The 27121-nt window shown below is 38.2% G+C and overlaps 1 protein-coding gene across 1 annotated transcript in view; it reads right to left on the bottom strand.

Annotated features, from left to right (window-relative positions):
* epha6 (eph receptor A6) overlaps window positions 1-27121 on the bottom strand; it is a 178902-nt gene that overhangs the window by 118324 nt on the left and 33457 nt on the right. The window contains exon 3 of the mRNA XM_046837773.1: window positions 8721-9381. Within this exon, the coding sequence (XP_046693729.1) occupies window positions 8721-9381 (661 nt within the window). The remainder of the gene's footprint in view (window positions 1-8720; window positions 9382-27121) is intronic.

Genomic DNA, 27121 nt, shown 5'->3' on the forward strand with positions numbered 1-27121 from the left:
ATACACACACACACACACACACACACACACACACACACACACACACAAACGAGGTGCAACCCACTTTGGACGATTGAACTGTGACCCGTACGGATGCCAAATGGCTGCTGGGAAAACTACACCGAGGGCAGCGGTGTCAATGCAGTCTGAATAAATCTCTCTGCTCCAGATGGGCGATTTACATTCCCTGTCAAACTCTTGGATCAGTCTCTCTGTTTTCTTTATAGAGCATGCAGAGGCATTTACACATGTTTACCATATACAAACGCATCCAAATACATTCAAATACACACTTTACACACTGCTTTTTTAGTTTTTTATTCCTTAAATGGGAAATAATGAATGAATAGTGTGTGTGTGTGTATGTGTGTGTTGTGTGTAGCTGGTCACAGCAGGAAAACGGAAACAGAAAACAAAACCGAAACAACACCAAAAAAAGAAAATTTCTTATGCACTGCACGCCTTCGACTTGTTTGTGCTTAAGCTTCAGCCGTGCTGTAAAAAATACAATACAGTAAAAACAATATTTGCTTCACTCTGTCTGAGCTCCTTCCAGATTAGGCTGCAGGTAGAGGCGAGGCGACGATGAGGAAAAAAAGCTCCAGACTGCAGCAAATAAGCGACTCTGTGCTCTATAAACCAGACACGCTCCTCTCACGCTGTGCAGCTAGTTCGCTTTTCTGTCAGTCAGACGTGAGGGTTTTCGACATGGTTACTTTCAAGCGTCGATGTCTGAATGAATGACCCGTCTGTTCGTACCAGATCGATCATTTCATTCATGAGCTAGCAGTTTGTACTGAACCACACGGACCAGTATGAACAGAACCAGTAGCGCTTTCCAATCTCCCATTACGCCTTCAATCGCTTCAACCGATCACATGTTAAGACCTTCACAGCTACCAAAAGACTCGTGGGCCTGGTTTATGTGAATGAAAAAGATAAGACTTAGGACTGATCAGAAGATCATGAGTTCAAATCCCAGCAGCATCCCTCTTTCCCTGCTGGGCTGTTAAAGCAAGGCCCTAAACCCCTACGTATCTATGGAAATGCAGCTGGGACTTCTTGGATAATTTTTTTTTAAACACCACCATACATTTTCAAAAACAAAAAATAAAAACATCTTTGTCGTTCTCAAGATGTGATTTTGTAGATGACAGAATATAGTGTAATTCAAGATTTATTAAGCTACAGGTAACTGGAATCAGAACAATATTCAAGGCATGTTAAACACCTCCAGGATCTAATAAAGGTATCACTGAATTAACCCTAAACTGCTCAGTTGTATAAATGAGATCATTGTAAGTAGATAAAAGCATCTTCCAAATGCTGTAAATAAAAAAAACCAAAATTAATCCTGGACCGATCAGAAGGTTGTGAGCTCAAATCCCAGCAGCACCAAGCTGCCCCTGCTGGACCGCTGAGCAAAGCCCTTGATTCTTAACTGCTTGTTCGTATAAAATAGTAAGTCGGTCTGGATAAAAGCACCAAAAAGCCAAAACTCAGAAATTTAAACAGAAGCGAACAAGTGTGATTTGTTCACAAATGATACACTGGCAGTTTAAACTGAACTGAAAAAAGGCTGCTCTGGATCAGGCTAATGAGATATTTATAAAACAGAAAGTATAAAGTATACAGTGTTAAAGTCGATCTTTCAAATTATAGAGATCCTGCAAACTGTGGAAAAACAAATAATAAGGTTTAAATACAATATTCCGGGGTCGGTTTTTACTTTAAATATTTTTGTGCTGCTAAGCTCTAAATTCTGATTGGTCTGAGAATCATGATTGATTTTCTATAACAGCACCTTGACACTAGTTTCGGTTCTAATTTAAATCACAGGTTATAATGCATAATAAACCCGCTTGTAGTAGTTGCTCATCCACATGTACACGCATAGTGCAAACAGGAAAACAGGAAAATAATGTTATTTAGCAACCACAAATGTTTATATTGTGAGGTTTTCAGCGTAGGTTTAATATATGAACGGAGTCTCCAGTGACAGTAGAACACAAAGTAATTATAAATGCATGTAAGGAGTCTCCAGTACAAGACTACAAGTGTAACTATAAATTGATAAAAGCAACGGTTATTGGAAAAAAACACCATGTGTTTTATTTATTATATACTGGGTATACATCAACTCGAAGACTTGCCCCCGGATCACTTATACCTTCAAATGTGGAAATCGACCAATCATTGAAAGTCCAACTCCAATATTAATGGCACCCTGTAATCGAAAAAAATCTATTAAATTGCACACAGTATTTTAAACGCCAACAACCGGAGAAAAGATTCACCTTTGTTCAAAAGAAAAAAATATCGTCGTGCTCTGGATCTTCTGTGTCGCATTGGACAGCTATGAAACCCAGTGTAAAAGCTGGAATTAGTGACAGACACAGAAAGTTGACCAGCCAGCCTTGTGAGACGACGTGCCTATGAAGAATCGTGACAGCTTCATCTATCGTGTCTTTTCATATGAACGAATCGAAAACAGATTCTGGACCAAAGCGAAACAGAAGAGTGCTTTAAAGTGTATATTTGTGTGTGTGGTGGGAGAGTTAGGGGGCTTTTGTGCCCTTAAGGACCAAATCGGCAAGAAAAGGCATCACTTAGGAGTAAGAGAAAGAGAACGCAAAAGAGAGAAAGAGAGAGAGATAAAACGTTGGAATGGGTGACAGATTAAAAGACTTGATCTATACCATCGTATGTACAGCCAGGTCACAAATTAAGTGATTCTGACTGATCCTGCTGATCTTTTGATGTAACGTTAATATCCTGGTGCTTGTTGTCTTGTCCAACCTCGTCCACAGGACACCGAGGCACATTGAATGGTTTACTGAGGATAAACATGGTGTAAATGATATGCTACGATCTTCACACTCACCAAATCTCAACCTAAATGAGAATTGTGGGAGATTTCAGAGCGAGGTGTCAGATCAACAACAACTGAAAGAATAACGGTGCTCCATTTAATCAGTACAATTCACCAGCTGATGTATATACAGAATTAAAGAACCAGATAAATACACTACATGGACAAAAGTATTGAGACACCTGACTTTTTCCAGCCATTTGTGGGTCTTCTTTAGACTTGGACACACAGCTGTATACTTTACTTAAACTAGTAGACCCAAAGCTGTGCTATGATAACACTCCTGTGCACAAAGCCAGATCCATTCAGATATGCTTTACATGGTTTGAAGTGGAAGATCTTCTGCTATAGAGCTTTTTTGGAACTCTTCCCAGAAGAATGGAGGTTAATCAAAAACAGCAAATGAAAAAAAAAAAAAAAAAATATCACATACAAATCTTGTGTCTATCTATCATCTATCTATCTATCTATCTATATCTATCTATCTATCTATCTATCCATCCATCCATCCATCCATCCATCCATCCATCCATCCATCCATCCGTTTACAGATTTTAAATTTGTAAGTTAACAAAAACTCAATAGAATCCTGATTTACAATAAAAGAACTGATTTTAATAGAAAATGTTGATGTTTCATAGCAACATACACTCCTTCCAAAAAAAGCTAAACAAACACACTGACAAAGAAAACTTTCACTGTATCAACAATTTCACCATATTTCTTTTCTATATGTGTTTATATGACATCTTCAGCATGCTGGTAGGAAAACGATAAGTGATCTGGAGTAAAGCGGATGCATTACTACAATCCTGGGCTTCGTCCTACAGTATCCCCGAGCTGCTGTTTTAGAAAACGAACGAGCAATCAATGAAATATATGTTTACAGGGCAATGCTATGACAATTTAATGTGTCCTTACAGACTGGGAGCAGGTCAGTAAAACACACACACACACACACACACACACACACACACACACACACACACACACACACACACACACACAAGTGACTGATTAGTATTTTGCAATAGTAGATTAGCTCGTCAAAAACGACTTTAGAAAATGACTCCTGATTGCGCCTCTGTTTGGTTTTGCGTCCCACTGAAGGGAAAATGCAGAAAAAACAAATTACAAACAGACAAAGCTTTAAGCTTTAAGAGTGTTCATTTTAAGGCAGGTTGCTCAGATTTGCTGTATCTAAAATGCTCTAAACAAACATGATAAAAAAAGAAATAAAAACTCTTTTGTCTGGTAGAAATTGGTGTTAGTGTTTCTATATAACAAATCTGTCGCTGTGTGATTTTGTGTTTCGATTGTAGTTTTGGGCAATGAAAAGAAAACGAAAGGTGACTCTGCAAATTGTAAGTGTAAAAGAAAAAAAGAGAGGAAGAGAGAGAGTGAGAAGAGCGAGAGAGGGAACAGTAGAAGCATACATTGAGAAAACGAAAGGAAAGGGTGAACACCACGGTGCCACTTATAATGAGATCCGAGGGCCGTCTGCCAAAAAGCCTGCTAAATATTTCTGCAATATCTTTAGTATTGACGGGCCGAGCGAGCCTTCCGGCACATTCTTGTACAGGGTGACAGTGTCGCAGCAACAACAAAAGATCAAGACCTTCCTGTTCCAGTGGATTTTGTCAGACTGAAGGATAGTCGACATCGTTTTTGGGTGAAGTACCTGGGTCGCGTCTTCTACGATTGGAATCAAACCCTGAAGAATAAATGGCAGGGCTTCCTCAAATGCCTGTGTACTCAAGCAAATCTGCATTCGGTCGTAGACGGCAGCCGAATGCTGACTAGTAGTGAAATTTATATGTAACTTTGCTAATAAAAATGCAGTTTTTACCACAAAACAATCACAAAAGTCAGTGGATAGGATGTTTTTTCCCCATCTTTGGAATAATTGGTGGAAATGTAGAGCTGCTATACATTAAATTGCTCTAATAAATGAAGGTATAACTTCCCCGGAGACTTTTTCTTAATTTCCATATAATTCTCCTTTTGGTGCAGTTTGTCATAATGGAAATGAAGATCAGGAAAGGAAGCTAGCAGTGTTGTAAATTTGTTTATCAGAATAAAAAAAGATCCTTTCGGATTACAGGAACATACATGGAAATGCTTGTGTCTTATTGGCTGACAAGCTCTGGCCAATGTTAGCTCACCTAGTCAGTTAGTATGAGGTAAAAAATGGATATACACAATTTCTTACCATTAAAAAGGTTAAAACTGGAACACTGTACTTACGTATTCCAAGTACTATGATTTACTTTACCTATAATCAATTATGGCCTTATATCATTTTTGTCACTAGACTCTTTGCTGAATCAACTCAGTTTATGTGAAAAGACTCTGTTACTCTCAGCACACCGATCTTTTAATAGAATGATATTAATAAGTCAAACACTGATATCTATTACCACCTTCTTTTCACACAAATTATGTCATGTGTGTTGTGGTGAGTTCGAGTTTCTTCCATTATTTATTCCTCTCAAATGTTCTGCTTGCTGTTGAACTGAACTCATGCTGAACTGTATGTTATAGTGATGGCCATTCGTAAACGTTTTGTTCATTTTCAACGAGTCTTTAACGTGACTCAGAAGAACGAGTCTTCTCAAAGGGTTATTCGTTCATTTTCTACTGGACGCACACGAACAAAGCCTCACAAAATCCCCTTCATTCTTTTGTCACGTGACTCCCGTAGATGCTACACAATGGTTTTGGATCAGGTTTTCTTTATTGTTACAATAATTATGGGAGTCACGTGACAAAAGAACGAAAGACACGGCCCATAATTTGTCCTTAGCTGCATCGTCATAGTTTCATTATTGGAATATATGTTGGTGATTAGTAGATACTGAAAGCGGCAATTGAAACGAGTTTAAGACAGAGTGCACGCTCGACCCTGATTGGTTTCTCGCTGCTTTCCCGACCAGTTATTTAGTTTTTATCCACTCAAATAAAAAGGAACGACTGATTTCGCAAAAAGGAAGATATGTGAATTTGAATGTAGTGAATTAAAAATAAACGTCTTCCTAAATTACATTCCGAATGACCGTTCGCAGCATGAATTTGTTCGTAAGTTGTTACTGTGTTCGTTATTGACTATGCATATCTCCTAATAATGTAAGAGCTATAAATACCACTTTTGTACGTCACTCTGGATAAGGGAGTCTGCTAAATGCTGCAAATGTAAATGTAAATGTAAATACTATCAAATAAACAATACAATATACTAAAACAAATCGAAATAATTAAAATACTGTATACAATATTTTGTATTAAGTAATAAAATATATATTTTTTTAATAATAAAATAAAATTCACTTTAAAAAATGCATTCGCCCGAGTCCAGTGCGCATCATGTAGAGTTACGGTCCACGACTAGCTGGCAGCGGCTCTCCTCCGTTTTGAATTTTTTCGACTTCGAACTAATATTTCATTTTGAGGACAGGTTTGTTCGTATCCGCGAAAGTCTGTAAAGTTAATGTTCGTAAAGTGGGGAGCATCTGTATTTCAGTAAAGAAAAAACAAATATGCAAAAAAGCTACTTAAGTACAGTACACAATTACATTTTCTTAATTACTGTCCACCAATGTTTAGAGGTCTTACTTCCCAGGCTTAATTCCCAACTGTAGGAATAGAAGGAAACTGGAAGAATCAGTAGATTTCACTAACTAAGCCTGACTTTCTATCTTTGGCCCAGGCACCAGATATGTTACAGAGGTTAAGCATTTAAACATCATGTTAGAAGATCAGGAGGGTAAGAAAAGAGAAAGGACAAACAGGGAAGAAGTGCATCGGGTTAAGGCTGAGTGCAAGGCTGGTCTCTGAAGGGCAAGAGAGATAGAGCTACTTAAAGATTCACTTTGCAGCAGGAGCCTCCCCGATCCCGGCCTTTTTGACGAGGGCTTTGACAGGCACGGGCAGGACTGCAGTCCTAATCGGAGGCGTGATCTGCTCCCAGAGATGGCAGCGCAGTGCAGGCAGAGAGACGGTGGAAGAATAGAAGGAGAAAGACAGCGAGGATGAGAGGCGGCCCTGCCTCTTGCCACCGGTTTTACATTATGCATACGCTCGCTGTCTGTAAGCGTGAATCATATCGGAGTTGATCTACCAGCATAGACCGCCTTCACAAAAGTGTTTGTGAGAAAGAAAGGGTAATGGAGAGAAAGAGGTCGATATCGGCGTGCGGCGGAAAAGAAAAGACAGAGAGTGCGAGAGTAAAAGTCGAAAGAGGTGCAGCTCTCATGCTGGAGAACCTCTGAAGTAAGTCCCTAATCACGGAATAGCTCTGTTATGATGATGAGGAAGCTGTAACATCGGCGGATATTTCCGCCTTTCAATTTCGTATTCTGTCAAACGTTTACGGAAAAGCTTCCCCACAGGCTGAAGAAAAAAAAAAAACAAAAAAAAACAGGCCACAGCCAGTGATGTCTTAATCACCGCTGTCCTAATCCGTAAAGACGAATTCGGCTGGAGCGTTCCATCTCTGCACTCGTCTCCAGACTTTTCTGCTGTCGAGTCGGCCAAAACCTGGGACTTCTCTAAGCTTCTGTGCACTAATGAAGCCTCTCTAGCTCGACGCTTCTGCGGAATGTGGTGGCAAACAGATGTTGAGATGATGTGCTCAGTCAGACAAGAGTGCAAGAGAAAGAGCGAAGGGGTATAATTACAGGAAACACTGTGACATGCTCGCCTACAAAGAGGAAGTGCTTCTGAATATATTACAGTTTTGTTGTTTGTGTTTACAAGATGGTAGTTTGAAATGGATCATTATTGTTGGGGAACCGTTTTGTTACCTTCGAGTTGCCCTAGAAATACTGCAGGGGTGGGGAGCAATCATGGTAATCAAAAGACGTTTGAAAAGAGCTAAGCTGAAGCAAACCACAGTTATTCCACGACAATTTGCCACATTTGGAGGATTCAAAATTCAAATTTGAAGGATTCAAACTTCACAGAGACTTCAACTTCACTGAATACTGATATGGGAATTTACAACATTGAGTAACAGCTGAACTGATTTGGCTGCAATAACCTTTGATTGCGCTGCAGTACGTGTTTTATGGAACTGCTCTTCACAAATGATAGATACTTAGGATTCTTCAAAATATTTAGGCACTAGGGATGTACAGCTCCATAACTGAGGCGATTCGATTCACATCTTGATGCATAAGTCAACGATACAAAACATTAAAGATACATAAGAAGCAGCTACCAACGCAATACGATTCACCCCTATTGCGATGCAGTGCGAACAGATTTCGATTTGATTCATTGACAATGCGACTCAGTGCAAATCAAATCATCACAGCAAATCATAAATTGACTTAAGTGCCTTCTAACTTCTAAAGCACTTCTGTGGCCCTTTAACAAACAGGCCTTTGCAGTGCAAAAAAAAAAAAACTGTGGTCTTTTCCTGTTCTGTCTCCAGGAGGATGCAGCTCTACCTCTGCCATGTTAATCTGCATTCTATGTGACTCTCAGACCACGCCTCTGTCTCCACAGTGTTGTGATGCTTCATATTTACATAGCAGCATCGGTGCTGAGAGAACAAGTTTGAGAAACAGTTTAGAGAAAAGAAATCGATAAAATATTGCTCACCAATTGTTAGTCACGTTCTAAATAATAAAATATAGCACATATACTAATAATTATAAAATCATGCAAATTTGTATCCGATGCACAGGTTTTTTTAATCGCTGCACCACATTGTTAATAAATCTTACCATCCCTAATAGACACTGATATTTAGATATTTTACTAGAAACCAACTTAAATCGTTAAAAAGGTTCACTTGAGACTAAAACTAAAAAGCCAAGCTACAGGGTTAGGGTTAGTGACTCACCCAGACAGAGGCCGTCAGTCTCTTCGTAGCCGACGCTGCACACGCACTTGCCCAGTGGGACGAGCCAGTCCCCGTCGGCGCTGCAGTACAGTCGTGGTGTGTCTCGCTCTTCGGCGTTTAGCACGCACGCCCCCCTGACCTCGACCAGAGCAGATGAGTGGACACGTGGCACCGTGTCCGGGAAGGCAGCCAGGTTCCTCAGCGTAGACGGACATTTCTTGTAGTAGACGCGCACCGAGAGCAGGGCGATGCACGCGCCGACGTCCTGGAAGGCCAGGTAGAAACCTTTGGTGTGCACAGGCCCTAGTTCGCGCACCTCCGTGTTCAGTCGGAGAACTCGTTCACCAACGTCTGTCTGTGTGAAGCTTTCGTCGGCGGCGATGGTGTCTATCTTGGCGTAGTCGGAGGGCCGGAAGTGGCTGTGAGGCTCGTCGGTCTCCAGGTAGTGCAGGTTAAAGGTCTCTTTGCACGTTCCTGATACCCACGGGATGCTGTTGCAGTCGCGCAGGGTAAAGCGCAGCTCGACGTAGATCCTCTGCGCCTCCTGACGTGCGATCCAGCTCGAGCGAAGCCAGTTGTTTTGGTTCGGCTCCATTACGTGGCACACCTGGAAGGTGTGAATGGGCCGGTTCTGCTCGTCCATCTCCGTGATGGCGTCCCACTGCAGGGAAAGGCAGAGAAGGTAAAGATTAGTGATGTCTGGAGATACAGGGTACTCTCCATGTGATCGAGGTTGTTCAACTTGACCAAGAGCGGGGTCCCAAAATTCCGGGAATTTTCAAGCTCGGAAACTTTTGTAGAATCTGTGATTTTATCCCCTTAAAAACAGCAGTTCTAGTTCTATCCATTCTAGATTCAGTAGGAATTAATCGGAATGTCATAGGACCCCCTCATATTGGTGGACACACTCTTGACAGTCTGAAGCAATTTTAGATCACTTCCTCATCTCTTTTAAAATCTGCCTGAGTCATAGCATAATAACCTCTCCACGTCACCATGTTACATGTACACTCACATCAACTAACATGGCAAGTTTTATCAAAAGTTATTAATAATGTTATCGACATTAATTCGATCACTGCCTGATCCCCCAGAGCTCCACTGGGCTACTGAAACTTTTAAACCAGACCACTAGGAAATTAGAACATAAATGTACATCAGATATGCTAAATGTAAGCTAGCACTATTTCATTGACAATTTACAATTTACATTGACAATTTTGAGCTAGCTCTTTCTTATAAAAATCTGCTAGCCAGTTTTCTGTTATACAAAAAAAGTACTGTACTGGTCAAAAGTTTGGACCCATTACAATTTGTAATGTTTTTGAAAATAGTCTATTATGATGCTCATGACCTTTCGTGACACTTTCCACACTTTTTCAGTCTTGTCTTGTGCATTATCCAGACTAGTCATTTATTATTTATTCTTTCTGATCCCTTGAGATCTTTATATTTGTCACAGACAGTTTTACATTCTTGCCACATGTGCACTAATCCCTACAGTGTGAACAGTTATCGTGCAATAAGCCTCAATGCCTGTACTGATGTGCAATATTTTGCAATAATTTTTGCAATAATTGTGTTATTTATGTGTTTTGTCCACTGTCTTTTGTTCTGTCTTGACTACTGACTGTTATATGTTGATCTGCACATTGGAGCACCTTGCTGCATGGCTGACTGACAATAAAGTTCACTTTGATGACTTGAAATATCTATAATTGTTCTAATTACTATTAAATCCAGCTGAAATGTCATTTAAAAAAAAACTGTGTTAGATTGCATGCGTGGCAGCGTATGACCAAACAAAATGTTTATATTTATGTGTATTTGATACTGTTTATATAGATTACTCCAAATTTCTAATTCATTCCCGTAAAATCCTGATAACTTTCCAACTTGGTATATTTCCAAAATTTCCCAGATGAGGTTCCATAGAAAGTTTCTGGAAAGTTTGCATAAATTTACCAGAAAATTTCCGCCCCTTTGCATCCCTAATCAAGAGCACTTCAAGGCTTCAAACAAGTGAATGAATCACTCGGATCCTGGTAGGTCCATATGGATTTGCGGAACGCAATTGCACAAGCGGTGATTTAATTTATTGGCTCATGCTTTCAGCTGCAGAATGAGCAGTCAGGGATATATGCAGCATACCTACTCGATCTATATGACACATAAAGTACATTGACTTATCATGCTCTTGAAAAACACCTTTCCTGTTAGTAACATCATCAGATCACACTCTGATTCTCTGGAGCTGCTTACTATCATTTTCGCAGGCCTTACATCATGCGCCCCTGGTTATCTCCGAATTCCGAGATGTCGTTTAAAATGTGAGACTGTGTGAACAGTAATAGCTTTACACGTCACTGAGTGGAAGGATTGGTCATTATACCATCACAGGAGCTTAAAGACTTTTTTGCTGTTATCTTTCTTCGGAATCATAAAGCGCCTTTTGTCTTGCTAGCACGATAACATCCACTCTGATCTTTGCTAAAGCTTTAAACATAGCATTCTATCCCCAGTGCATTAGCACCAGTGTGAAAATGGAATCTTTGATAATGTTAAGTCGTGGTTTATACATTTATTTGCATGGGTGATGTTTAAAAAAAGGCATATATCGTTATATAAATATATTACAAGAACAAAAAAGCAAAGCACAGCTTTGTTCATGCTTAAAATACCGTTATGGATATTTTGAATAATATCTAGTGGGAAATAGGACCACTCCAAGAGGAACGGCCAGCTGTCACATCTGGGCTACTGGGAAAAACACAGAGTTGGATTGCAGGCTTACATCGCACCTTCAAATGAAATTAAAAAAAAATTATAGAAAAGGTTTTCTCAAAGAAAACCACATTACAATATACATGTTATATGTGATATGTCCCTGTCAAAATTTGGGAAACACCTAGTCTTTTATTGTATATGCAACAAACCCAGAAAATTGAAAAAAATTTATTAAAATAAAATAAAAAATAACAGTATTGGACAGTGAATGACTGGAAGAAAGTGGGCAGATGAAACCAAATTAGACATTTTGTTTCTAACAGAAGAATGTCTGCTAGACAAAGAGCAGGAGAGAACGTTGTGATCAGACTCCCTCACCCCCACAGTGAAACATGGTGGTGGAAGCTTAATGGTTTGGGGATGTTTTAGAGCAGGGAAGGTTGGAGACTTATTAGAGGTAAAAGGAACCAACTTGGCAACCATTCCATACTTCAAAACCATGCAATTCCGTCTGGACTGCGGCTCACTGCAAGCGAATTCACCATACAACAAGACGATGACCTGAAGCATACGTTCAAGTTCTCTAGAGAGCAAAAAGTCGTCTGGAGTGTTATCTATCATAGAGCGGCCTGCCCAGTCACCGCACCTAAATCCTACCGAACTGCTCTGGGATGAACCGAATCACAAAGTCAGAAAGAAATCTCCTACTAGTGAAGGACTTCTCTGGCAACTTTCACAAGAGGCAAGGCAAAGTATTTCAGCTGAATATTTGAAGAAACGAAGTGTGTTTTCATACTTTTAACAGAATCTGTATATTTAAGCAAACTTTCTAGATTGTAAAAATGTTTTTTTTTCTTTTTACAATAACCATATTGTTTTTTTCCCCAAAAAGCTTTAAATTCCAGCCACACTTTATATCTTCTCTTTCCATATCTAAAACAACTCATAATTTCAAAACATAATTCTCTTGACAAGTCAAACTCATCGTCTGCTTCCCAAGCCGCCGCATACACGTGATTCAGTCGGGTAAAAAAAATACAACCCGTGGCATATTTCAATGATTCCGCCGACTCTCTGCATCCGTCTCGCTTGTTTCTCTCTCTCTCTCTCTCTTTGTAATTAATTACCAGGGATGCACTTCATTAGCACAAGGCCTTCTCTTCATTCGCTTCAATTATTGAGATAACAAGCTAAGGTCTGCTAATAGCCACTCAATCAAAACCAAAGAAAAAGAAAAAAAAAAGATCTCTACACTTCACGCTCCTCAACAGCTGTTAAAATGAAGACTTTGTTTGGCCTTAATGTTAATGTGAGAGTAAATGCAGGTCAGTAAATTACGCTGCTAATGTGTTTGCATGCCTGCTATTAGCATTGCAGAGGATCCCGTTGATGAATGATGCATTAAATTCTACTTTTTTAACAAGCCAACCTGACTGTAGTTGTAGCCAATGAAACAAAGTTTATGCACATTTTTACATAGATGATGTACTGCTTTTAACACACTGCATCCACATAACATCTCATTGAGTCAGGCTAAGTTAGGAATACACTGTATAGACAAAGGTTTGTGGATACCTGACCATAAGATTGGTATGTGCTTCCTACATGTAGGCCCCATTTGCTGGTATAATCACCGCTACTCTTCTGGTAAGATGTTCTACCAGATTTAGTAGAGATTTCCGCTCATTCAGCAAGGGTGTTAGTAAAGTCAGGTACTGATGTAAGTGAGGTAAGGAGGCCTGGGGTGCAGTCAGCATTCACATTTATCCCAAAATTGTTCAGGAGGGTTGAGGTGTGCATATGTCATGCTGGAACAGGTTTAGGTCTTCTAGATCAAGTGAAGGGAAAATGGTATGTTACCACATCTACTGACGTCCTATAGAATTTTGTGGTAAGAGTTAGGAAAAGAACCACATATTGCTGGAAAAATTCAGGATTCCCAATACTTTTGTCTGTATAGTGTACCTACAAATAATTGTATTTAATTAAACACTAATTATGGTCAATTCACATTGTCCATAAAGATCGCAAGACTCTACCATGAGCTGATTGGTTACCTTGCATACCTTGTTACCTTGTATGTTGCCTATCATCTGTAATTCTACGTTTACATAACCCATAATAATATGGCTAAACTACCCGGGTTCATATTTCCGTTCCACCCTCCACCTTCCAAGTGCCATTCGTGCAAATCTGCTACTGTCCAGCTCATACTACCTTCTCAGCAGTAGCATGGTTCTTAATATGTCTATGTTTTAAGCATATATGTAAGAGCAAGTATTCATACTTTTTTGGCAGCATTAACATGGCAGATATGTTCCACCAGTTTTAATGATTATGTTGTACTATGGTTGTCTCAAGTCTTTGTTATTTTTGTATTGACTTGGACTTACTGCCATTTGTACTTGGACACAGAAAATGTGTAAAAACTATAATAAAATAAACAGATGTGTTAAAAGTGAGTACAAGCACCTTACTGCAAAACTGCAAAAGTTCAAAAGTCACCAATTCTAAGACTTAAGTAAAAGTTTGAGTATCTGATTTGAGCAGTACTTGAGTATTTGACTATCTGACTCATATTAAACTTAGGATCAAAGGTGCACTAGTCCTCATCTCCAAGACATGTTAGTGTAAAGCCAAAAACAGTTGATTTGTGAGGATTTATTTCCTAAAATACAAATCAAATTGTACACCTCAACGCTGAAAAAAAAAAGACAAAATAATAAAGCTTTTAAATCTTCATTGATCTTGAACAACAAATAAAATGGATGATTTTTCCTAAAAGTGTCCATATGCAGTGTAAGGTGACAAAGTGACAATGTACTGTACCAGTCCAGAGTTAAAGTTACAGCCCAGAGTTAAAGTGACATATACATAGTGCAAAAATAATTGTGCTGTGAAAGAAAAGTGAGATGGAGAAAGAAGTCCAGGTAGTAGTTGTTCCAACAAATATGTATTCACCACTGCCATTTCCATCCTTTTAGCAAAATCTACCATCTGCCCTTCCACATTCCTCTCCTTAAAGCCATACCTACCCATCACCTTCTCATCACCTCTGTTCCCTTCATCTTTATGCCCATTAAAGTCTGCTTGGGCTTGGGCTTGGGACCGGCACTAAGAGTGCACTGGCTTGTGCAACCCTAATGCCTGGGATATATATATTAGATATATTTATATATTATATTCAGATTTCTATTTAGTATACCTGTCTGCATTTTTTATTCTGTGATATAAACTGTGAACAAAGCATTTTGTGGTAGAAATAAAAAGAACTTTGTAAAGGATCCTGAATATAAAGCTCTATTCATACAGGATGTAGTGGAATCTTTTCCAACATGTCTGATGAGATGATTTATATATGATGTAAAAAACCAAACAAACTTTGCATCCACGGGATCGAATCCACCATACACCATTAATAATTATATTACCCTCACCCTGTGTAAATCTATTTCAGTCCGAATAGGGCTTTATTCTAAGCTTATTTACATCTCTGCCTGAGCCTTTTTTCAAAGAAACAGACCAGATTCTATCTTCAGTCCCCTCTCATCTCTCCTCTTTTCCCCTCCCGACATCTCATGTCCTGACATTACTCAAGAAGAACAGAGAGCACAGGGAGAGAAAGCGTGTAGCAGAGGCGCACTCTAAATCTCATCCTGGAGGGTTTGAGGATGTATCACCGGGCTTTGCAGCAGGGATAAGATATCAGAGAACAGCTTAAGACAGGACACCCACTGATAAAAATGGCTGTGATGGATGAACCCGAAATCACTTGCTACACATCACATTATACTGGCTGGAGTTCAGAGATTGGGATACAGATGCAATCCAGAAGTAGCGTGGAAGAGACGTGGAGGAAATGCAGGCGGGAAGATGGGAACGCTTTCACGCCTTTGAATAGCGATCACGCCGAGAACAGGATGACGATGTTACTAAAACGTGTACAAATGTCTGTCATTTTTCGCATCAAGAACCCACAAAAACACTCGTCCTCAGAACGATGGATGGTGTCGTTAGTTTAGGTGAGGCTGATGTACAGCAGGTTAGAAGTTTATGAAAGCTTTTGATTGGCAACCGTACAGTAGGTCAAAGAAAGATTTTAAGTCTTGATATGGTGAAGTTTCAAATATAAAAACTCCAAACCCCCAAATAATTAATTATAAAAAAAAAAAAAATTAAAGTATCAATTAATTAAACAATAGTAGTACAATTGTAATTATATTATAATGGCGGTAGTTTGCTATTATCATTATTATTATTTTTATTATTATTATTATTATAATTATTAGTAAACTTTTAAAGAAAGAGTCAGTGCTCTGTATCAGTCAATGAATTCTGCACCAAATTTCCGGATAAATTTGAAAACGGTGGTTTCTTCGCCTCCACACAATCGTTTTCAAATCGTTTCACAAAAGTTGCGCATCCAAACTCAACCGTCTAAAAAAAAGCTACATTTTCTTTGACTGTAACCAAAGTCTCAGTGTGGACGGAAGACAAAAATGGAGTAAAAAATATGCGAAAATATGTAAAAAAATGTATTAGTGTGGACATGCCCTAAAAGCTATACAGTAAAAATCTCTGTCTTAACTCCTGCCTTAACCTTTGAACCTCTTTAATATTAAATGAATCGCGTTAATTGTTGCGTGAAAATGTCCAAATAGATACATTTTTTTTTTTAGCGTGATTCTTTGTTTTATCTCTGTAAAGCTGCTTTGAGACAATGTCCCAAAAAAGTGCCATACAAATTCAAAAATGTAATTGAATTCTTCCCCAAAACTGTTACCACAAACTTGACGACACACAATTGGATATAGGACGTCTCTGGATGTGGTACTGCAGCATTATACTTTCCCTTGTCAAAGTCAACACTGTCTGAATGATCCCAAATTTACACTTCAAAGTCGAGAGGAACATCTTTTCAGTAGAGTGGAGCTTACTCTAGTGGAATAGGATGTTTAAATGGAAGCATACACCAATCCTATAGTCAGGTGTCCACAAACGTTTGTCTATAAAATATATAGGAAAACTTTCTTACTTGAAACAGAAATGGAATTCAGACAATATCACACCATGTCCTTTTAAACTTTTACATATTCCCTGGTCGTTTTCGTCCGTGAGGGACATCGGCATGTCTCGGCGACGTTGCAATAAGGCTGTGAAATCATAAAAGTTTGATCGCACCCTAGTGCTCTGAACTTCTCCCGTACGTATGGAGGTTTAATATGGATGAAAGCCTGCGCGGCCATAAAATATAAATGACTGTTTATCAAACGATCTCGTCACCGATTTCCACTCACTCTTTACAACCCTGTGAATAGACCAGCCATCTATTTGTACTTGTGTTCCGAACCCCTCTGGGTACCAATGAGGCTGAATGGCCGATTCTGCCATCCGTACACTGTGTCAACACTATCGCTCGATACACTTACAGCAGCTATTATTTCACTATAGATTTGTGTTTGCCAAGCACAGCCTAGGGTAGGAATCTTCAAACCTATGATTTTTTTTCTTTCCTCTCTTTACAAGTACGCGCGTCTCAGAGGAACGGTTTAACCGAAGCGAATCTGTCAAAAGACGAGGCTCGCTATCGGGACGTGGCATCGATAACACATCAAGGGGAAATAAAATACAATTAAGCTCGGGTGAAACTAATTATTGCATAATTATTAAACACACATTAACCTTGGGTAATGAGAGAGCTTTACAAACCAGACACCGACCCTGTCCTTTTGACTCAATAATTGATTAATTGACTTCTCAGTTCTTCAGGGTGACATCTGTGAAATAATTAGACTGCTTTGAATAGACTAGACAATGACAGTTAAAACCGTCTGGACCACTGTTTGTCAAGAGTCTATGTTTAGCCACACAAAATACAATACCCTTTATAGTAATGGCAATATGAACCTCATATTAGCAATATATATCGAATATACACTGTATTTCCAAAACTATTGGAACATCTGAGTTTGCCAGCCATATGTGGTTCTTCCCCAAATTGTTTGAGGCACACAATTGTATAGGCACAAATAAAGTTCCAATTCCCTTGAACTAAGAGACCCAAAAATGGTTCCAGCATGACAATACCCCTAGCAGCTTCATGAAGATATGATCAGTGGTCCTCAACCTTTTTTGCGCCACGGACCGGATTAATGTCAGACAATATTTTCACGGACCGGCCTTTAAGATGTGGCGGATAAATACAACTAAATAAAATGATACGACCGGCATAAAACTGGTATTTTCTAAATACAGTGGTACCTTGACCTACGAGTGCATTAATGTACGAGTTTTCCGAGGTACGAGCGGTCACTCAGGTCGATTTTTTGCTTTGTTACGCGAGCAAAAAATTGAGGTACGAGCTGCTAGAGAAGATTGTGACGAAAATTGAGATAAGCAAAGAGGAAAAAGTAAAAGAATGAAAAGTTTAGGAATACGTAGTGTACAGTACAAAACTGATAGTAAAAAACGATTTTTCCCTCCTCCTCCGCCTATCGCCTCTACATCAAGAGTGAGTCATAAACAGATGTGGCGTAGAGAATCCGGTAATTTTCCAAAATAAACATCGTTCAGAATCAGATAATAAATAAAAAGTATTCTTTCTGTGCGGCCCGGTACCGGGGGTTGGGGACCACTGCATTACATGGGTTGGAGTGGAAGATCTTGCATGGGAGAATATAATTGGTCAAATAAATTTAGAAGTGCGGCTGATAGGCTGGAGCTGATAGGCTGGCTCATCAGTATGAGGTAACCAATCAGCTCACAGATAGCATTTTTATGGATGAACTAGATGTTTGTGCGTTTACATTGCAAATTGGCTATAATTACTTCTAAAGTCTTTAATGAATTGAAATAAATGCTAGATACACTATATGGAAATTCCAGCCATATGTGGTTCTTCCCACACTGTTATAACACAATTGTATAGGCACAAATAAAGTTCCAATTCCCTTGAACTAAGAGACCCAAAAATGGTTCCAGCATGACAATACCCCTAGCAGCTTCATGAAGATATGATCAGTGGTCCTCAACCTTTTTGCGCCACGGACCGGATTAATGTCAGACAATATTTTCACGGACCGGCCTTTAAGATGTGGCGGATAAATACAACTAAATAAAATGATACGACCGGCATAAAACTGGTATTTTCTAAATACAGTGGTACCTTGACCTACGAGTGCATTAATGTACGAGTTTTCCGAGGTACGAGCGGTCACTCAGGTCGATTTTTGCTTTGTTACGAGCAAAAATTGAGGTACGAGCTGCTAGAGAAGATTGTGACGAAAATTGAGATAAGCAAAGAGGAAAAAGTAAAAGAATGAAAAGTTTAGGAATACGTAGTGTACAGTACAAAACTGATAGTAAAAAACGATTTTTCCCTCCTCCTCCGCCTATCGCCTCTACATCAAGAGTGAGTCATAAACAGATGTGGCGTAGAGAATCCGGTAATTTTCCAAAATAAACACCGTTCAGAATCAGATAATAAATAAAAAGTATTCTTTCTGTGCGGCCCGGTACCGGGGGTTGGGGACCACTGCATTACATGGGTTGGAGTGGAAGATCTTGCATGGGAGAATATAATTGGTCAAATAAATTTAGAAGTGCGGCTGATAGGCTGGAGCTGATAGGCTGGCTCATCAGTATGAGGTAACCAATCAGCTCACAGATAGCATTTTTATGGATGAACTAGATGTTTGTGCGTTTACATTGCAAATTGGCTATAATTACTTCTAAAGTCTTTAATGAATTGAAATAAATGCTAGATACACTATATGGAAATTCCAGCCATATGTGGTTCTTCCCCACACTGTTATAACACAATTGTATAGGATGTCTTTTAAAGTAGTAGCATTGCATTTTCCCTTCATTTTCCCCTCACTAGGAGACCCAAACCTTTTTCAGTATGACACTGCCCCTGTGCACAAAGCCAGCTCCATGAAGATATGCTTTAGATGGGTTGGAGTGAAAGATCTTGAGTGGCAGAATATGATGGGTTAATTAAATCTAGAAGTGTGCCTGATAGGCTGGGGCAGTGGTACGAGGTAACCAATCAGCTCACTCATTGAGTTTTGGGGATTTGTGCTTATACAATGCACACTGAGCATGATTACTTCTGAAGTCTTCAATTCATTCGGATAATTACTAAATACACTATATTGAACAAAGTATTGAAACACTGTTTTTTTTTTTTTTCTTTCAACTGTATATGTTTTTGGATTTGGTAACATTACATTTTCCTTTTACATTCCCCTTACTAGGAGATCCAAACCTGTTCCAGCATTACATGGGTGAAAGTGGAAGTTTCCCTGCTAAAGAGTTGCAACCCTATTGAACACATTTGGGAAAAATGTAAACCCTGACTGAACCCCAGGCCTCCTTACCTCACCTTCATCAGTGCCTGACTTTACTAACCCTCGTATATATCACAAATGTCCTCAAGCACTCTCCAAAATCTAGTGGAACATCTTCCCAGAACAGTAGAGGCTATTAGAATAGGAAATGGGGATTAAATATGGAATGAGATGTTCAGAATTATATCAGCTTATTCACAAACTTTTGTCCACATAATGTAAGTTCTAGTTGGGGACAAAAAAAAAACGCCATCATTTTTATCAGTAGGTGTCTAACAGGAGTCTCACCAGGGTCCAGGATTATCTGTAGTTTACGACCGATGTTGGTCATAATGCACTTTATGTGAAGATTGTAGCCAGTTATGGCTGCTGCCGGCACAATACGGTAGTTCAATTGAGTTACGACCCTTTTTATTTATTTATTTGGTTTTTTTTACTTCTGTATAGCATCTGAGTCGCAGACAATCAATGGCAAACCTTGACATACCGCCTACTGAGCTTTGATGTGACTTGCTGTGTGGGTGGGAACCTGTGAAACCTGAGGCTAATGCGGTAGAAGGTTAAAAAAAATAAAGTTGAATAAAGTATTTCGTTTGATACCTTTTGGAACAAACGAGGTGCTTTTGAATTCCAGTAAAAAGATGTAATTACTGCGAGAAGATGTAAACCCGGACAAATAGAGTCTTCACGTAACAGTAGCAAAGACGAAACCTAGTCCCATCACAGAACATTACTCTGCTGATTAATAGCAAACGCTTATAGTTGGTGTGACTCTTTTACGGAAATGATACAAGAGGGATTTGGGACAATATAAAGGTTCTTAGGGACTATTAAGAATCGTATTAATGATTGATTTCATGGTCATGGAATGCAGTTACTTTAAACCTGAGGTAGTTTGTAGTGTACAGCGTGACAGAATGATATGGAAAAATATAACTATATATATATATATATATATATATATAACTATATATATATATATATATATATATATATATATATATATATATATATATATATATATATATATATATAGATATAGAGTTTGGGTCATTCATGAACAATTCATTCATTCACAATCTTTCATATGACCAAAAGCTAATGAGCTGCCCCAGAGAGCGATTTGTGCATTTAAATTACATCTTTTATATGACTCGAGACTGAATAGTTATCTCAGAGAGAGGTATTTTTTTTTTTAATTTTGAAGAAATCTTTTATATGACTCGGGGCTAATGAGTTGTCTTAGGAGCAATTCATTCTAACAAATCTTTTTTTATTGCTCAGGACAAACGAGTAGTCTCAGTGAGTCATTTGTCGATTTTAAACTAATCTTTTATATGACTCGAGACTAACGAGTTGTCCCTCATTTGTCTTAAAATACCTCATTTGTACAGCGAAAACCATAATTGGCTGCGTACAGGAAATAGAAATGATTAGTTCACTTACCAAGTCTTATGCATTTATCATATATTCTGTATTAGGTACGTATAAATGTTGTAATTTCCAAACCTCCCTTCAAACATGGAGGTATACGGGTTTTATTTATTACTTTTATAGTTAAACAATGCATTTCTGGTTCCAAATTTATACTTCGAAATGTGTGAATTCCTGTCGTTAAGGTTTTTTTCCATATCACTGAATCTGGTAATAAAGGCTAATTTCTTTCTCTTATCCGTATGAAGGGGAAATCATGTAGATAAATCTGGACACTCATTTAAAGCTGCAAATGAACAAAAGACTCTGTACAGAGTACAGACTCTGCTGTCACATGACATGAATGAACGGATGAACGATTCGGACCAAAAGACCCAGTTCTGTTTCTATTATACTATTTATTATTTATTATTGAGAATATGATCAAAACCTTTTGGGTTTAAATGAACAAAAATAAATGAAAATTAACGACAAATTCAAATTAGTAAAGATCCAATCTTACCATCACTATTGGTTTGTAATTTGAATCTTGAATTATCTTTATTTAATTAACATTTCCTGTTAAATAATAATACCTATACATGTCTTTAGATGTGCTGGAGTGAGGAAAAAGGGGATTGTTAATAGCTTATTCTTTATGTCTTTATGTATCTTGACAATTTCCATTTATGCCTTTTGTCAGATGCCCTCATCCAGAGTGTCTTAGAACTGAACAGTTGAGGAGTAAGGGCCTTGCTCACGGGCCCAGCAGTGGCAGGTTTGTTGATGATCTAGAGTGCATTGCCTTAACCACTGAGCTACCACCTCCCTAAATATATATTACCTGTTCTTTCTTGAGGAAGATGCAGCTCTACCTCTGCCATGTTAATCTGTATTCTATGTGACTCTCAGGACACGCCTCGGTCTCTATAGTGTTGTGATACTGTACGTCATATTCACCTAGCAGCTGTGATCTTGAGAGAACACGCTTGAAAAAACAGTTTAGCCAAGAGAAATCAATCAACAAATTATTACCATTGTATAAATCCATTGTTTTCATGCCGATGCAAGTCAATCAAATCAAAATAAAATAAAAAATTAATATTACCATCCCTACTTGTTTATATATATATATATATATATATATATATATATATATATATATATATATATATACACACAAGTCAATGGTAAATGACATTTCCAGAGAAGCACAATGTTTCAGACAAAACAACTACACCACTGTGGAGGCAAAATACTTCTGAAGCCGTAGGAGGTGAAGGTTTTATGTAGGCTTTTCCTCCTACAGCTTTAGAAGCACTCTGCTTTTACAACTGGTAAAGGAGATTTTATTTTTGAGGAAAAAAAAGGTCCTGTTTTCTGGGAATGTCTCATATTCTGGTTGTTTCTCAGATTACATATACTTATAGACAATAGAGATCAAGAATGTAGATATTTTGTTAAAAAATGTTTCATTCATATTATATTTCATACCATATCATTGTAAATTTCTTTAGTTCAGATAAACATCTGTGCCAAGTGCTTTAAACTATAAAAATGAAATATGACTAGCAAGAGTTTTAGGGTTCCTGAAGAATCCCACAGGCGAACTGTACAAAAGCGCACTAGTGCATGTTGGTTGAATAGTTAGTTCAAACACCATCAGATCCCTCAACAGAGATTTAACACTAAGGTCACCTGTCCGCCTTCCAGGATTTACTTTTTCTCAGTTGCTTTGGAGCGTTTTTCAGATCAGTAATAAAATTCTCAAAACTACTTTTTCAACCTCCACATCATTTAGTCATTTGTGCTCATCATAAGAACATTTCTTGTTGCTTTGATCAAATTGCGAATGCTTTTGTACATCATTTAATGGATTGTGTACGAGTGTCTGCTGTTTCCTACTGTATCAGTTGTTTATGTTCATGTTGATCAAAATATATTCTACTGGTTTCACCTTTATAGTTTTAACCCCCAAAAACATCTCAGCATCAGTTCACTGTATACATCCTTGAATGAAAAACTGTTGTCAACATCTGTAATCTAAAATTTCGATTAAATGTGTTGAATTGATGAATTGTGCAGTTGAATCTTGAATGTCACTAATGAAGGCGAGGGAATGGCATCAGATCAACCAATAATTAACCAGTTCTCTAAAACAGGTCAAAGGTGAATCTCATGAACCTTCAATAGGAGAGTGATTACAGACAGAGCAAAACAGATTTATAAATTCTGAAAATGAATGAACAACTAAGAAACAAACAAACGCTTGTACAGTACAGTATAAGTGTGAATCCTGTCTGGACTCTTGTAATCAATATAAATCAAATATGCAATCAAATAAATACATTTGTGCTGCTGAAATTCATAGATGCCAAACAGAAGGAAGTCTGATTTTGTACATTTTCAGTCACTGTGATTCAAACTATAGTTTATATCAAGAAATACTGAAACTGTGCAGCGTCATACTGACAGCATGAGTAAACATTGTGACGATGTTGTTTGTGAACAATGACAAAGAGACTTTTTATTCTGATGGGTATGAGATGTTCATTCAAACAAATACTCACTTTTGAGAGATGAACTACAGCTTTTGAGAAAAGTACAAGCATTTGCGAGAAATTCAATGTTTTGTGATGCTTGGTCAAATAGTTTTGAGAAATGCACTTACTAGCTTGCAAATATTAAGGATGATTCAAGAAATGCTCCAAAGCAACTGAGAAAAACTGCATTTTTTTATCTGTGAATATTTAAAGTTCTCCATTCCTGTACTTGTGTCTTGTAGTATGAAAGACGAGGAAACAAAAAGTGGTGAAATGAAGCAAAACAAAGAAAATGAAGACAAAGAAATGCAATGCCAAATACCATGAAACATGAACAGGAACCTGAACATAAACAAACAAACAAAAAAGCATGCATTACCGACCTATAGTGAAGTGAATGGTGAGCCTGATCTGCTGATGAATCAGGTACAAACACAAAAACCTGATTTGGACATTGTGCAATGGCTTGTGGGAAATGTAGTGTCTTGGTATAATCCTGACAAATTCAGCAAAAAGTGCAAATCCCCTGATAATACACGACTCCAGTAAAAGTAAAAACTTTTTCAATCGGGTGAAAAGTACAAAATAACTCACTTTTAGTATCAAAAGTTGTGATCCATGTGAATAATTGATGCGATTCAATGTGCTATTCTTCTCCTTCTGAGTTTTTTAGCTTCACAGGCACACAAGTGAGAGAAATCCTTACTCCACACACACTCTCACTAGGACCTTCTTGTTGTCTTATTCACATGAGCAATTCCGGGGTTAAGGGCCTTGCTTAAGGGCCCAGCAGTGGCAGCTTGGTAGTGCAGAGATTTGAACTCACAACCTTCCAAACAGAAAGCTAACACTTTAACCACTGCCGAAATAGCTCCTTCTTGTCCATTGGCATCCCAGTTCAAGGTTCAAATCAAAGACTTTGCTGTATTAAAAAAAATAACACATAATGAATAACAAAAATGTCATTCTTCCGTCCACTTTTTAATTCTATACGTCAGAGTCATACGACACCATAATCTTTAGGTTTAGAATGTTCTAGGATTCTTTTAAAGTGAAAAAAAAATTCAATCTACTTTTAATCAGACTGGTGAGATTAGCCCTGAGAACATGAAAAATATCTAAATTAGCTCTTGGTAGATTCAGACATATCCCTTAGGGTCATCTCTTCCTTTTTTTTTTTTAAATCTCATTCTGTTTTCATTATCTCACAACTGTTTAACATCCCACACTCAGATACTGCTGTTTGTTCTACAAGGACATAAAAAGTTCACGTGAGGAGTTGGGGCAAGTGGGGTGGGGGGTTGTGGGACAAAGAAAATCTTATATGATTATGGTGTGTGGTCCTGGTATAGAAGTTTGATAGGAAGTAGGAAGTGGTTACTCAAGATATTGAGCCTTAACCCATAACTGCTCGGTTTTATAAACGAGAGCAATTGAACGTCTGCCAAATGCCGCAAATGTAAATGATGCGTTTATTAGATCCTGGAGATGTTTCGAAAGGCCTTGAATATTGTTTTTAATTCAGTTACCTGTAGCGTAATATTGGCAAATAATGGCAACACGGATGTACATATTTGTATGCGTTGTGATATCCATAAAAAATGTTTAAGCATGTTTTCACAAGGTTAAGTTCTAGGTACAATTGCTAGGATTTTCTTTGAAAGAAAAGCCACTTTTAATCATATTTTTTAAGAATTTTACTTAAATCTATATCAATTTCATTGTTGTTCGCTGTTATTTTTGACCTACGAATAATAAAACTTAAATTTTATATATCATAACTAACTTCAGTAGATATATTGCAGTACTGGAATATTGGCAATGAACACATTTTTATTCAGTATGTCACACATATCCTCTCTCTAAATACCATTGTATATATATATAATTTGCATTTATATTTATTTACACCTCATGAGTGAGTGTACACATGAAATTAGGCTGTAACATAAAATGTTGAAAAAAGAAACTTACTGATAAGGATACGTTTCTGTAAATAGCAATTGAGCTGGTTATAAGAAAAGACACACATTAAGAATGTTGCCTGGATAGTGGCTTGAACTTCCTTTAGACTTTCAAAGAGCTGAGTCATTGGCTGTCTTCAAATAATGACTAAAGATCTTAATGAAGTACTTACCGTACATTAGCCCTCTGTTTTCAAAAACATTGCCTTATGCTATTTTCATATCCTCTCCATCAGAGTTTTAGGACTGATGGTACTCTTAGTCCTATTGAACAGGTATGAAGACATTGATATTCACTCTGGAAAGGGGCGCCTGCCGTATGCCATTAAGGTGAACGCTAATCTTTGACCTCATCACATGAATCTGATTTTCCACCTTTATTTCTGCCCTCAGTCCCTGTGTTAGAAAGAATAGGGGACACAAGCTGAATGGACAAGAGCCGGCGAGGTCATCGTCAGCACTTATACATCACTTGTAGTCTTCAGTGACCCTCTTCAAATCCTGGTCCTTATTCTCGCACTGTATCTACGAGCTCTTTTGTAAGGAGACAAAGGCACATGCTGAAAGATGAACCCCCTGAAAAGAGGTGATCGTTCGGGAGAAGAATAAGGGACGCTCGTAGCATGTCCTATCAAGGTGATTTTAACCAAGTCACAGGGGATGCTTCACCAATGGTTTTCTGTATTTCCGCGTAATATCTAGCCGCTCGTGTTTACTGTGATGTTAAGAAGAAAAAGCTTAAAATATATCTATCAACAGTTTGTCTAGAAATCAAAGGTAAGGGTATTTCGTGGTTAAGGATCTGGATACCTGAACGTAAGGTCAGGGGTTTAAGTCACAGCATTGCCAAACTGCTACTGTTGGGCCCTTGAGCAAGGCGCTCAACCCTATCTGCTCCAAGGGGCCCCGTACCTGATGGGACAAGTTGAGATAAGCAAAAATGGCAGAAGGTGAAGACTGTGGTGTTCAAGCCCTTGCATTCCCAAGCTGCCACTCTTGGGCCCTTGAGCAAGGCCCTTAACCATCTGTGGTCCAGGGGCGCTGTATCATGGCTGCCCCTTGTGCTCTATCCCAAGATTCCTAACATTCCAAAAATTTCACTGTACTGTAAAAAAGTACATGCTATATTCCTTTTTTTTATCATAGTCTGGTACAGTCTTTTTTTATCCACTTCATAATTCATCCTTAAATAAACTTGGCAACATACAATGGTTCTGTAAATGTTTGCTGATGCTGATTACAGTTAATTATGATTAATGGTGTTAACATTTTGATGTAGGCAGCAGTTGACTCTAATAATTCCCATTCCAACCTTGGTAACCCAACTAAAGACCCGTTTATAAACTCAAGGCTTATTTATACTACAATATATACACTATATGCACAAAAGTATTGGGACACCT

This window comes from Silurus meridionalis, chromosome 24, assembly GCF_014805685.1.
Source record: "Silurus meridionalis isolate SWU-2019-XX chromosome 24, ASM1480568v1, whole genome shotgun sequence".
Lineage (NCBI taxonomy): Eukaryota > Metazoa > Chordata > Actinopteri > Siluriformes > Siluridae > Silurus > Silurus meridionalis.